Consider the following 13,369-nt stretch of genomic DNA (forward strand, 5'->3'; position numbering starts at 1 on the left):
ATGCTATCGCTAACTAATTCTCTAGACATGAGGACATGGAGTGCCAAACGAATTTATTGTTTATCACCAGTATTCGGCTCGATTCAGTACAGTATTGGATGTCAGCGTGGAGAATTCATTAATCAGTTTGTGAATGTTGGTTTTGAGTCATGTTGTGTCTATCAGAAATTAATCCTCTTTTTCTCTCTTTCTCTTCAAAAATTATATTCCAAACACCTCTATACTTTTTCGTTGATTGGACCATAATGATTGTAATTATTGATTATTAATTTTTTTTATTATATTGATTATTAATCAGTTAATAATGTTGACAGTGGCGTAAACTACCGACCAGCGAGAAGATAGCCTACGAAGAGAAGGCGGCGCGTCTAAACGAAGAGACGACAGCGAAATTCGCCGAGCAAGAACAACAACAACAACAGCTGCTGCTGGCGGGAGGGGCGGGGCTAAGTGGAGCGGGTGTGGGAGGAAAAGTGGGCGTGGCCGGTGGAGTGGGAGGGGCTGGCAAGGTGACTGCGATTGGTGGAGCGGCGAAGGTGGAGACATGCGCAGTGTTCGAGTGCGCATGGGACAGCTGTGACCACCAGTTCGAGGACATGGTGGACTGCATTGAGCACGCAGTTGCCGACTCGACCGGTCATGTGCAACAGTTCTTTGCCGCCATTCCGCCCACAGGTAGGCTACCTATTACCGTAAAGAATATTACTATTATGGTTGCAAAGCTCCACTATGGCTTGAGTTAACATTGAAAATTGGACCATAAACACCCCACACCACGACGTCCGACTCAATATTGACAGAAAAGACGTTGCACTGTGACTACAGATTCGTTGTTTCTAAAAAACTGCTCGGCAGCGAACACACGATGTTGCACGTTCCAACGCTCCATAGCAACTGAAACGGCATAGTATGGGCCGTCTGCCAACATTCGTTCAAGGTCAATACCCCCTCCCGACGCTGAGTAATATTGGATCGAAAAACATGCGTTTCCTCTGCACCATCTTCTACATTGCATGTGTTGAATGAAGTCTGCAATGGGCCCGTTCTGTGTACATAGAATGTGGCAAATTGTCTGATTCAAAATTTACCAGGTAAAAAGTTCCGCGTCCAATGGGAAGAATTTTGACAGATTCTGTACCAGAAACCAGTTCCAGTTCCAAGTTCCTGCCCCACAGTCGAAGCGTGGTAAATTGTTACAGCTCCAACTATCCGAGCTCTCATTGGTCGATTGAATTGTAGTCTGCTTGCTTTTCTGCGCATGCGCTGATAGCTTCTTTGTTTACCATAGCATAGACATAGAATACATAACCATCAAAATGATGTTTGATAACCATTCGTTAAATGAATTTTTCTCTATAGAAAATTTGAGAGTAATGAAATGAAAGGAATGCACACTTTTCTAGGCGGTAAGTTTGTAAAACAGCCTTTCTTTATTCACGCAGCTAGTAAACGACACATTTTGGTGTAAATCAACTTTATAAGTGCGCGCCAAAAGCTTGAACCAACGATTTTGAAATGGCATTCCATGGGAACATTTTGCACTAGTCAAGTGATGGAACAATTAACGATTGTAACTGGATCAAAATTTACTGTACAGAGAACTTTCACAATGATTGTCTGATGATATTGATTTGTGTTTTTAGATGTGGAGTACCAATGCCAGTGGAAGACGTGCATTCGCATGAAGAAGCAGTGCGCCCCCTTCCCCTCGCTGCATCGGTTGGCTCGCCATGTCAAGGAGGTGCACATCATGAAGTCAACCGGTCGTCTCATACCTGTAGATCAGCGCAGCAAGTAAGTCCCTTAGTAAGGCTGGCCACTACCGCTAGAACGTTTATCATGCATATTTTGTCATCAGCGAGAAGCTTCTAACATTAATTGAATAAACAACCAAATTCAACCACTAATGAATAAACCACTGGAAAATTATAAATTATGAATATAGAAAATAACTTCACTTTAAATAGAGCAGTGAAGAAAAAATGAACAACAAAAAATCTGAGCTACAAATCTCAAAAAAATTTGCTTGAAGTGTCTCGCTGTGATTACAGCTGTGATGACACAACAATGTATGTCGACTGTGCAACATGCAAGTTCTCATCCTGAGGAGTTTATTTATAAATTCAAGAACATTACATATTTTCATACATTTTTAGTTATAGGCCCTAACTTTTTACAATGCAAAGTTTTAAAAATGTTACCCCACTATAATAGAATATATGTCGAGGTTATCATCAAATTAATACAAAATTATGCTCAAGACAGATTAATGCAAAATCTTCTGAAAACTATGTGCCGATTGCACAAAACCGGTTAAATTTTAACCGTGATTAATTAAACGAGGACCAAACAGAGAAGCCCTCTTATCAAAAAGGCCTTCTCTGATTGGTTCTCGTAAATTGACTACAGTTAAAATTTAACCAGCTTTTGTGCAACCGAGCCTATATCTATTACTCCAATCATCACCTAGTACAAAGCTACTAAACCGAGGAACTATTTTTTACCTAGAAATTACCTTAAGTCTAATAAATCCAATTTGAGTGTAACAATGTCTAAGCCTTCCTTTATAATATAGATAGAAGGCATTCCAAAATAATCGTGGAAACCACGTCTTCCAATCATTGCTACTGTCGTTATCTCACTATCTGCTGGTTGTACAAAAGCAGGTTAAATTTTAATCGTTACTAATTTCACGAGAACCAATCAGAGAAGGCTTTTTTGAAAAGACGGCTTTCTCTGATTGGTTCTCGTGGAATTGATCACGATTAAAATTCAACCGCCGTTTGTGCGAACAGCCTATGAATTGAATAAAAGCTAGTTCTAAGCGGGTTTTCACTCAAAGCTGGGCCGAGCCGAGCCGAGCGGAATCCGCGTGCGTGCTAACTCTGAAGGATTTATTTGGGAGCATTCAAATCAACACCGGGCCGAGCCGAGCGGATTTGTGCAGTCGGCTTGTCGCCCAACTCGAGTTTTCGGCCAAGCGGATTCTGCCTTCTTTCAGTTTAGTTCAATCTTCCCACGTAGTGAGATGCGCAGTATTTTGTATTTTTCTATTACTGAGAGAATCGGCTTCAGTGCGAAAGCACGCAGATTCCGCTCGGCCGATCCGCCCGGCTTGGCTCGGCCCGACCCAGCTTTGGTGTGAATCCGCCCAAGTTATTTTCAAGCCAATGTTAGGATTCGAGTCAGCTGTTAAATCCTATTTGTATAGTTAGAACCAATGGCTAGTTGCCAGTGACTAGATTCTATTCAGTGTGTAGCAATGATATGATACGGTTGTGTGACATGTGACAGGAACTATGTGCCAAGTTCAAGGCCACCTCCCACACAACCCCAATTGCAGCAGCCGTCAACTGCAACAACAACAGTCACAACAACAGCTGTCAACAGCAGTCAACAACACACCACTGTTATCACAACAGTTGGACTGCCAGAAGTCACGTTGGCCGGTTAGCCTCAACTAAAGCATGCCACCCCTCTTGATATTTTAGATTTTTTTTGTGTTTAGATTGACTGTTCGTATCGAATAATTTTTGTAATTTTCACTTTGTATTTTGCTGCTGAATTGGCCTGCACAAACAACGGTTAAAACATGTAAATCTGGGTCCGCACATGACAGAGATAGTGAAATAATAATTGCCACCAGTTCTAATAATTGGACTATTCCCACTCAGCACGGCCGAGTGAATAATATCATTAGAACAATAATTATATTTTCACTGTTCACTGTCAATGTTGTGTGCGTATCCAGCTTAATTTAACAAACTTGCCACAGTCAATAAGAAGAAGAAGAAGCAGCCAGGATAGCCGAGTCGACTAAGGCGTTACACCCTTCAGTCTGCTGTATTATTGCTCTATCCGTTGTATTCACGAATAATAAATAAATCACGCACGCACTTTCCATTACCCACGCACAAGCAAAAGGCTCATGTGGGCATCATCCGATACAAAAAAGAAGAAGAAGAGGAAAAGAGAAAGAAGACAGGAGAAGAAAATCGTCTTCCTTTTCAAATGTGTTTCAGTAAAACATTTTATGATGATGATGATGATGAAGAACATAGAGTAGTAGAAGAAGAAGAAGACGATAATGAAGAACAAAAGTAGTAGAAGAAGAAGACGACGTCGACGGAGAAAAAGAAGATGAAGAAGAAGAAGACAGAGACGCAGAGGGAGAGGAGCTGAGACGTCAATCTGGATTATCTATCAGCGCTGTTATCTTCTGCGACCTTGAACTTCAGAGAGAATAAATTCTTCAAAACCGTAAACACTGTTTAAAACGAATGGGCTTTGAATAATGATAGGACTCATTTCATGATCAATTGTACGGTACCAAATTCATTTTTCGTCAGCTGTAGGCCATAGAAAACACACTGCACAATATGTCGCTGGTTGATGAGAAACTAGACAAAATTCTAGAGAAGCTACAGAAGCTAGACACTTTAGAAAGTAAAGTGGATAAAATAAACTGTCGCTTTGAAAAGGAAATAGAAGAGATTAAAAAAGAGATTCACAAAATAAAAAATAACGTTTCAGAAAGTGGTAAGACTACTGAGGAGAGAGAGCGGAGGTTCAATCTACTAATCTATGGAGTACAAGGCAGAGGCTTTTTTGAAATTAATAGCGAAGTCATGCATATACTTAAGTTTTTGGTCCCCGAAATAAATAATAACTATATCAAAGACTTATGGAGAACAAACAAGGATAAAGAGAGGGCTCCAGTGCTAGTAAAATTCAACTCAATGGCAATAAAAAGTATTGTATTGAGAAGAAAGAGAAAGCTTCAAAATGAAAACCGTTTTAAGAATGTTCAAATCAAGGAAGATTTCTCTCAAGTGACCAGAGAAATAAGGAAAAACCTCTTCACGCATCTTTTGAGGTTGAAAAGCGAGGGTAAAAGAGCTATCATGATACAAGACAAGCTAAAAGTCGAGGGAAAACTGTACACACTCGATGACCTGGAGCAACAAGAGGCCAAATCAGCCAAACGGGCTAGAAGTGAAGAGCCATCTCCTAGAAACCAGGATGAGGGAAGTAAGATTTCTTATGTAAAGCAGTCTGTGAAGAAAGGAAGAAAAGTGGAAAATAATAGAGGCATCGAAAGTTTCCTAACTAAACGCGGTGATGCTTGCAAAGAAGTGAATCAAGCAAATGAACAAGGACCTATGAATCAAGACAATGATTTGACTGAGAAAGCCGGGAAAAGAAAAGATGAGAGTCAGAGAGACGCAAATAACCAGACATAGCAAATACAGGAAATTAATAGGACCGGATCAATTCAGGAATTATTAAAGAACAGCTCTAATAAAAAAGATAAACTTATACAAAAGAATAACAAAATATTGAAAAGGAAAACTTTATACATTGGAACGTTCAATGCAAGATCGGTTTGTGGAGAAGATAAGCTAATGGAACTTGAAGAGGCCATGAAAGAAATAAGTTGGGATATTTTAGGATTAGCAGAAATCAGGAGAAGCTACGAAGAAGTAGTAGAAAGAAAAAACGGACATATATTCTGTCATGCAGCGGCCACAAGGGGTCATAGGGGAGTTGGATTCTTCGTCAACAGAAAACTAAAAAATGGTCTTTCAGAGTTTCAGGCTGTCTCTGACAGAATTGCGTTCCTGCGAGTGACGGTCGGAAATTTGAGATTATTCATTATTCAAGTGCATGCACCAACATCGGACAGCACAGAAGAAGAAACTGATGGATTCTATGAGAAGGTGGAGGAGGTGATGACAATGACGAGAAATGGAGAGCGATTGTTAATAATTGGAGATTTCAATGCAAAAGCTATTAGGAGAAGCTATGGAGATAGGAGTAGCAGTAGATATGGTGATGTGGAATCTACAAACGAAAAGGGAGAAAGACTTCAAGACTTCGCACTGACTAACAATCTGAAAATAATGAATGGTTTTTTCGAAGGAAATATAGAGGAAAGATGGACATGGAAGTCTCCAGTAGGTGGTTTGCACGAAATAGATTATTTCATTGTTAGGAAAAACAATGATATGGTCAGAAAACTGGAAATAATTGAAAATTTCAATTATGATTCAGACCACAGATTATTGATGAGTGAAATGTTACTCCACAAAAGAAGATTCTACATCAAGTCGAAACAAATAAAAGTAGATGAGCTGAATGGGGAAAATTTTATGGAAAATCTAGAAGTAGAATTTAGGAGGAGACGCATAATGGAAATAAGTGGTATTGAAGAAATGTATGAAAACTTGGTGCAATCCATATGCTCTGCTTCTGACAGATTGGTGAGAGAACAGCGAGCGAACAGAGAAACAGGGAGAAGAAGGAGTAATAGGATTTCAGCAGAAACAAAACTTCTAATTGAAAGGCGAGAAAGACTGAATAGAATTGTAAACAAGACTGAGGAACAAAAGAAAGAACATCAAAATCTAAGAAAAGAAGTGAGGAAGAGAATAAGGGAGGAGTTAAGAGAGTTTGAGGAGAACATTATAAACTCGATCATTTCAGCAACAGGATCGACCAAAAAAGTGAATCAACAGCTTAATATGAATAAAAGAAAATGGATTCCCAGACTTAACACTGAAGAAGGAATGGCAACCGAAAGATGGCACATAGTGGAGGAAGTAACTGCATTCTATGAAGACCTTTATAAAGTAACAGAACAAGATGAAAGAGGGGTAGCAGTCGATGATCGGCCTATCGAATTTCACGAACCGGACATTCTAGAGGCAGAAGTAGTAAATGTAATTGGAAATCTGAAAAAAGAAAAAGCTCCAGGAACCGATGGTATCACAAATGAAATACTGAAAATAGCATTAGACAAACTAGTGAAACCACTTACACTACTATTCAATAAAATTTTGAGAAATAAAGTGATTCCTAAGGACTGGAAAACCAGCATGGTGATAATCTTGTTCAAGAAAGGATCCCGATTAGACGTAAGAAATTACAGACCAATAACTCTCTCATCCGTACTATACAAAGTTTTCGCCTCAATTATAAAGAATAGAATCATGAGTAGAGTATACGAAAACCATCCTACTGAGCAGGCAGGATTTAGGCCCGGATTCTCCACAATGGACCATTTACAGGCGGCTAATCAGCTGATTGAGAAGTGCTCAGAGTACAATAAACCTCTGTACTTGGGGTTCGTCGATTATCAGAAAGCGTTTGACAGTCTCAGTCATCGCAAAATGTGGGAGGCGCTAGAAGAGTCTGGAATAAGTAGAGATTACATCAAGTTGATGAAGAGCCTCTATGACGGCGCAGAAATTTTTATCGAGTTGGAGAGAAGAGGAAGGAAGATCAAGGTAGAGAGAGGTGTTGAGCAGGATGCAGATGAAGTACCTACAAAAGGAGGCCCACATCCTTAAATGGAATTGGGCAGGACATGTGGCAAGAATGTCTGACGACCGCTGGACCAAAATCTGCACGGAATGGATCCCAAGAGACCAGGTTAGGAGAAGGGGACGACCACCTTGCAGATGGCGGGACGAGCTGATTCAGCGGGTTGGCCATGCATGGCCTACTACAGCCAGAGACCGAAAGTGGTGGACCAGAATAGTGAGCAGATTGTGAAAAGACATTGAAATTTACAACATATTATTTCCGTGAACTGTACCAATATAGTTGAGGATAGTCAATCTCAAATTTTTTATTACCTCATACAGAGAGGCTTTTGTTCATTATGGATGTTAAATAAAGCTTTATTATTATTATTATTATTATTATCATTTTAAACGAGAATGAACAGTTAATATTACATCAATAAACCTAAAACACTTCACTCACAGGGGCTACTTTTTAACAAATTAATAAAAACAATATAAAAATATTGAAGTACCCTTTATTTTTAAAAACTTTTGTTGAACTATTTTAAAGTTTTTAAAAATGAAGGGTACTTCAAGATGTTTATATTGTTTTTATTAATCAATAAACCTGTATCAGCTACCGTCTATAGAAGGCATTGACAAGACAGAGGATCGGCAACGTTGTTCTCCTATCTTTCTCCTCTGCCATTATAACGTGGACCTCACTATATGAACATGAACCTGAGATGGCTTCTAATTTCAATACTAGAAACCAAATCAAGTGTTTATTCACTCAGAATTCATACAAAATATTTACAAATTGTTCGACGAAATTATTTCTATAATGTTCGCCAAATTTATTTCTATAGACTTCTAGCTTATAGAAATGATCGCATATGCTTGCTATCTTTTCTCGTAATGAGAGCATTATGTTTTCTTTTTCTGAAATGTAAAGCCTCGTTACACCAGAGTTGTCAACTGAGTTTTCAATAAATTGCGGCAATTTGTTGCCAATTTCTTGAGAAGCACAGCAAAATTAATTTGACGTGAACTTGTAGAAATTCTTGTTTTCAACTAAGTTCTTGTTTCCCACTCAGTGTGGGAACACTGAGAAAGCTGTCACCAAAAGTCTACGCTATCTTGGCAAAAAATTGACAGTTTTTTCAAGTGTTTTCTTGACATCATTTCGTTTACAAATTTTTGTAAAAGCAGCTTAGGCCCGGTTTCCGAGCTCGGGATTTAGGTAAGTTCTAGACTTTAAACAACTGGAGTCAGAAAATTGGCTTTCCGAAACGGGGCGTAGTCGCAGTAAAACGACTAACGATCTTTAAATTAAATTTCGAAAAACTAGAAAATCTTAACACAAAATAAAGAGAAAATAGTGTAAAGTTTCAGCTATTTTGAATTATTTACCAATGTTTCTTTCGTCAAGGGAAAACTTCTCAAATTATAGAAATGAGAAAATAAAGATTATCATAAAAACTGTGACCCGTTTCGGAAAGCCAATTATTCTGACTTTAACTTTTTAAAGTCTAGAAGTTGGCTAAATCTCGAGCTCGGAAACCGGCCCTTCGTGAGATGTTAAGGTTGTTCGAATTGGAAATATCTGTAATTTGAGTTTGGTTATAAAAACCGTTTGGACTTTACTTGAATTGAAATGTGGGCGCGCTTAACTCTTTTGTAGTAGGCTACCTATTAGATATAGTGGATGAGTTTGCTTATAATAGATTCCTCCTAGTAATGTCCCTTCTTTATTATTTTTGATTTGTTAATTCTCTTTGTTTCTTGTTTGTTGTAGTCGTGTTGTGTGTTTTTGTGTGACATAACTAATTAGCTAGCGTGTTTGTAGGAATTACACGCCGTCTCGTAATAAAGGCGCAAATCGTTTCCATCCGACTCCTGTCACACCAGCTGGCAACATGCAACGTAAGTACTTGTGTATCGATACACTACTTCCACTGTGTATCTTCTACGTGATACAGTACTCACACTTTTAGTGAAGTCCACGTTATAATGGCAGTATTTGATTAACATTGGTGTTGCTATCCTTGTCTATAATTCGACAAAGCAGATGGCGCTATCCTTTTCTAGCTCCGCCACGTTGCCAGATCGTCTTTTAACAATGTAGGAATATAATTTTTTAACAAAATATTTTATCTCGGTAAATATCATTAAAATATATATTGAATTTTTACCCAATTTAATATTTATAATGATAAATATTTTATCATTGAAATATATAGCCTATTATGTTGAAGAATAAAATATAATTGATCATTTTAACAAGAATGAACAGTTAGTATTACATCAGATATACGGTATCGGTTAGAATACCGGCTATCCTCTATAGAAGGCAATGACAAGGCAGAGAATCGGAAATGTTTTTCTCGTATCTTTCTTCACTGCCATTAGAACGTGGAACTCACTATAGTTACAGTCACAACAACACAGTGCAGTTGGCTTTAAAAAACGTATTTCATTTTACTAAGAGATATTATTCATATATCTGGTTTCAAAATTTTTAAATACTCTATATTCTCTAGTAGCCAATGATAATTTGGTTTTGTTTTTAATCCTTCTAAATTCCTGGTTTGCATATTTTCGGACTAAAAATTGGGTTCAAATCGATTATGTGGCGAAACTCAACCGATATTCTGGGACTATTTCTATCAAAATTCGGGGAGGGTGAGTTTTGAGCCTTGATACTTTTCCAATCAGTCATATGATTTTTCTGTATATATTTTTAATATAAATCCAATTGACAGTTTTTCAAGTGTTTTCTTGACATCATTTCGTTTACAAGTTTTTGTAAAAGCAGCTTAGGCCCGGTTTCCGAGCTCGGGATTTAGCTAACTTCTAGACTTTGAACAGCTGGAGTCACAAAATTGGCTTTCCAAAACGGGGCGTAGTCGCAGTAAACAACTAACGATCTTTGAATTAAATTTCGAAAAACTAGAAAATTTAACACAAAATAAAGAGAAAATAGTGTAAAGTTTCAGCTATTTTGAATTATTTACGAATGTTTCTTTCGTCAAGGAAAAACTTCTCCAATTAAATGAGAAAATAAAGATTAACATAAAAACAGCGACCCGTTTCGGAAAGCCAATTTTCCGACTCCAACTTTTTAAAGTCTAGAATTTGGCTAAATCTTGAGCTCGGAAACCGGACCTTAGTGAGCTGTTAAGGTTGTTCGAATTGGAAATATCTGTAAATTTGAACTTTGTTATAAAAACCGTTTGGACTTTACTTGAATTGAAATGTGCGCGCGCTCAACTCTTTTGTAGTAGGCTACCTATTAGATATAGTGGATGAGTTTGCTTATAATAGATTCCTCCTAGTAATGTCCCTTCTTTATTATTTGATTTGTTAATTTTCTTTGTTTCTTGTTTGTTTGTAGTTGTGTTGTGTGTTTTTTGTGTGACATAACTAATTAGCTAGCGTGTTTGTAGGAATTATACGCCGTCTCGTAATAAAGGCGCAAATCGTTTCCATCCGACTCCTGTCACACCTGCTGGCAACATGCAACGTAAGTACTTGTGTATCGATACACTACTTCCACTGTGTATCTTCTACGTGATACAGTACTCACACTTTTAGTGAGGTGCACGTTATAATGGCAGTATTTGATTAACATTGGTGTTGCTATCTTTGTCTATGATTCGACAAATCTGATGGCGCTATCCTTTTCTAGCTCCGCCACGTTGCCAGATCGTCTTTTAACAATGTAGGAATATAATTATTTAACAAAATATTTTATCTCGGTAAATATTTTATCATTGAAATATATTATAGCCTATTATGTTGAAGAATAAAATATAATTGATCATTTTAACAAGAATGAACAGTTAATATTACATCAGATATACCGTAATCGGCTATCCTCTATAGAAGGCAATGACAAGGCAGATAATCGGCAACGTTGTTCTCCTATCTTTCTTCACTGCCATTAGAACGTGGAACTCACTATAGTTACAGTCACAGCAACAACACAGTGCAGTTGGCTTTAAAAATCATATTTCATTACTAAGAAATATTTCATATCTGGTTAAAATTTTAAATACCCTATATTCTCTAGTAACCAGTGATAATTGGGTGCAATAATCAAATTTGATTTTGTTTTTAATCCTTCTAAATTCCTGGTTTGCATATTTTCGGACTAAAAATTGGGATCAAATCGATTCTGTGGCGAAACTTAACCGATATTGTGGGACTATTTCTATAAAAATTTCGGGGAGGGTGAGTTTTTTGCCTTGATCCTTTTCCAATCATTCATATGATTTTTCTGTATATATTTTTAATGTAAATTCAATAAGGGCCGGTTTCCGAGCTCCGGATTTAGCCAAGATCTAGACTTTAAACAGCTGGAGTCAGAAAATTGGTTTCCGAAACGGGTCTTAGTCACAGTTCTTATCATAATCTTTATTCTCTCATTTCTATAATTGAAAAAGTTTTCCTTGAAAAAAAATATAACATTCCTAAATAATTCAAAATAGCTGAAACTTTATACTATTTTCTCTTTTTGTTGGGTTCAATTTTCCAGTTTTTCGAAATTCAATTTGAACGTGGACTGCAACTACGCCCCGTTTCAGAAAGCCAATTTTCTGACTCCAGCTGTTCAAAGTCTATAACTAGCTGAATCCCAAGCTTGGAAACCGGCCCTAAATGAACTACAGCCTGTGTTCATTTAAATAACAGCATTCATGTAAATAACAGAAATATTTGCAGCTCAAACAATAGTGACAGCTTGAAGTTAATCTCACCCAAAATGAGGCAAGTCATTGTTATGACTGATTTAAGCTGGATTCTCACTTATCAGTAACAGTGAAATTATGATTCCAATGAGTTCTGATTGGACTGTTCCCACTGAACACGGCCGAGCGAGTATGAATAGTCTCATTTGAACTTATGGGAATGAAATTTTCATTGTACTGCTCACTTTTTGTTCATTCTGGTATCCTCACTTGTAAGTGGACGGATTCCTACTCATCCTCTCAGGTCACATTTAATAAATGATTTTAAAGCAGAAGGGATATAATAGTTTAGTATAATAGAAGAGGAAGATTATAGAAATGGAAGAAGAAAATAGAAGCACCATTTCCTTCTGGTGAGTACTAATAAGGCTTCATCTATTTGCTTAGTAACCCTGTATGAAATTATTGATTTATTGATTGGTTCTTACAAGTATTTTGTAGATTTTTTTGCGTATATTTACTGATCTGTTGGCATAGTTGTTTTGTGTAAAAAGTAATGATTCCACTTTTTTCATTTTTATTGTAATTAATAAGTATAGGCCTACCATCTGAACCATACTTTCAACCACGGTATATAGAAAAAGTATTTTTAATATAGTTTTTTTTACAGTAATTTTCATCTAAATACCGTGCTTTCAACTATTTTTCTATACAGGTGCCAAAGTTTTCTACGTTTCTACGCATTTTTATGAGTTATTCGCATCTTCTGAGAATCTGCTACAAATAACTTTGACTATATATAATAAACATAGTTGAAAGTACAAGCATTCAGATTGTACACACTCTTATTTATTGCAATAAAATGTAGGAAGAATATTTTTTACATGCCCGTCGTATGATTTTATGAATGTATCAGTTTTAAGTTGTCAGCATGGAATTTATTTGCTTTACTCGATTTTTTTACTTTTTCATATTTAGATTGACTTGAGTAACTGTTAGTTTCATGCTCTGATGATTAATAATGTATTGAGAATGATTTTTAGTAAGCGTTGATAAATTCTCCATCCAGTTCTATTTTTTGTCAATATTTGTAGATTTAGAATATTCCACAGGCTAGTGGATTAGATTTTAGATATTCCGTTAGATTATTTTAAAAATAATAAAAAATATTTAAAAAAGTAATGAAGTGATGAACATAACCTATTTTTGGACAATTTCTATACAAAGTTGGAATAAAACCGTTGAAGACATTTTTGAAACTTCTAAGTCAGCTCTTGAACAGATGTGGATCAACCTCCAGTACTTTCAACTGTAAAGCTTATGAACAAAAGTAGAAAATACTTTGAGAAATGTTGAATCTGTTGATTCAACAAGTAAGAAACAAGCATT

The 13,369-nt window shown here is 36.9% G+C and overlaps 1 protein-coding gene across 3 annotated transcripts in view; it reads left to right on the forward strand.

The window, feature by feature from the left end:
• Positions 1 to 13,369, forward strand: part of LOC111046926 (protein polybromo-1) — a 109,706-nt gene that overhangs the window by 90,295 nt on the left and 6,042 nt on the right. The window contains exons 29-31 of one of the 3 annotated variants that reach the window (XM_039435413.1): positions 315 to 675; positions 1,644 to 1,794; positions 3,295 to 3,449. In XM_039435413.1, the coding sequence (XP_039291347.1) occupies positions 315 to 675; positions 1,644 to 1,794; positions 3,295 to 3,449 (667 nt within the window). Of the gene's footprint in view, positions 1 to 314; positions 676 to 1,643; positions 1,795 to 3,294; positions 3,450 to 9,138; positions 9,216 to 10,738; positions 10,816 to 13,369 lie in introns of all 3 variants that reach the window. The other 2 variants (XM_039435414.1, XM_039435415.1) reach the window with 2 other exon arrangements.

Source organism: Nilaparvata lugens, chromosome 9 (genome assembly GCF_014356525.2).
Source record: "Nilaparvata lugens isolate BPH chromosome 9, ASM1435652v1, whole genome shotgun sequence".
Classification (NCBI taxonomy): domain Eukaryota; kingdom Metazoa; phylum Arthropoda; class Insecta; order Hemiptera; family Delphacidae; genus Nilaparvata; species Nilaparvata lugens.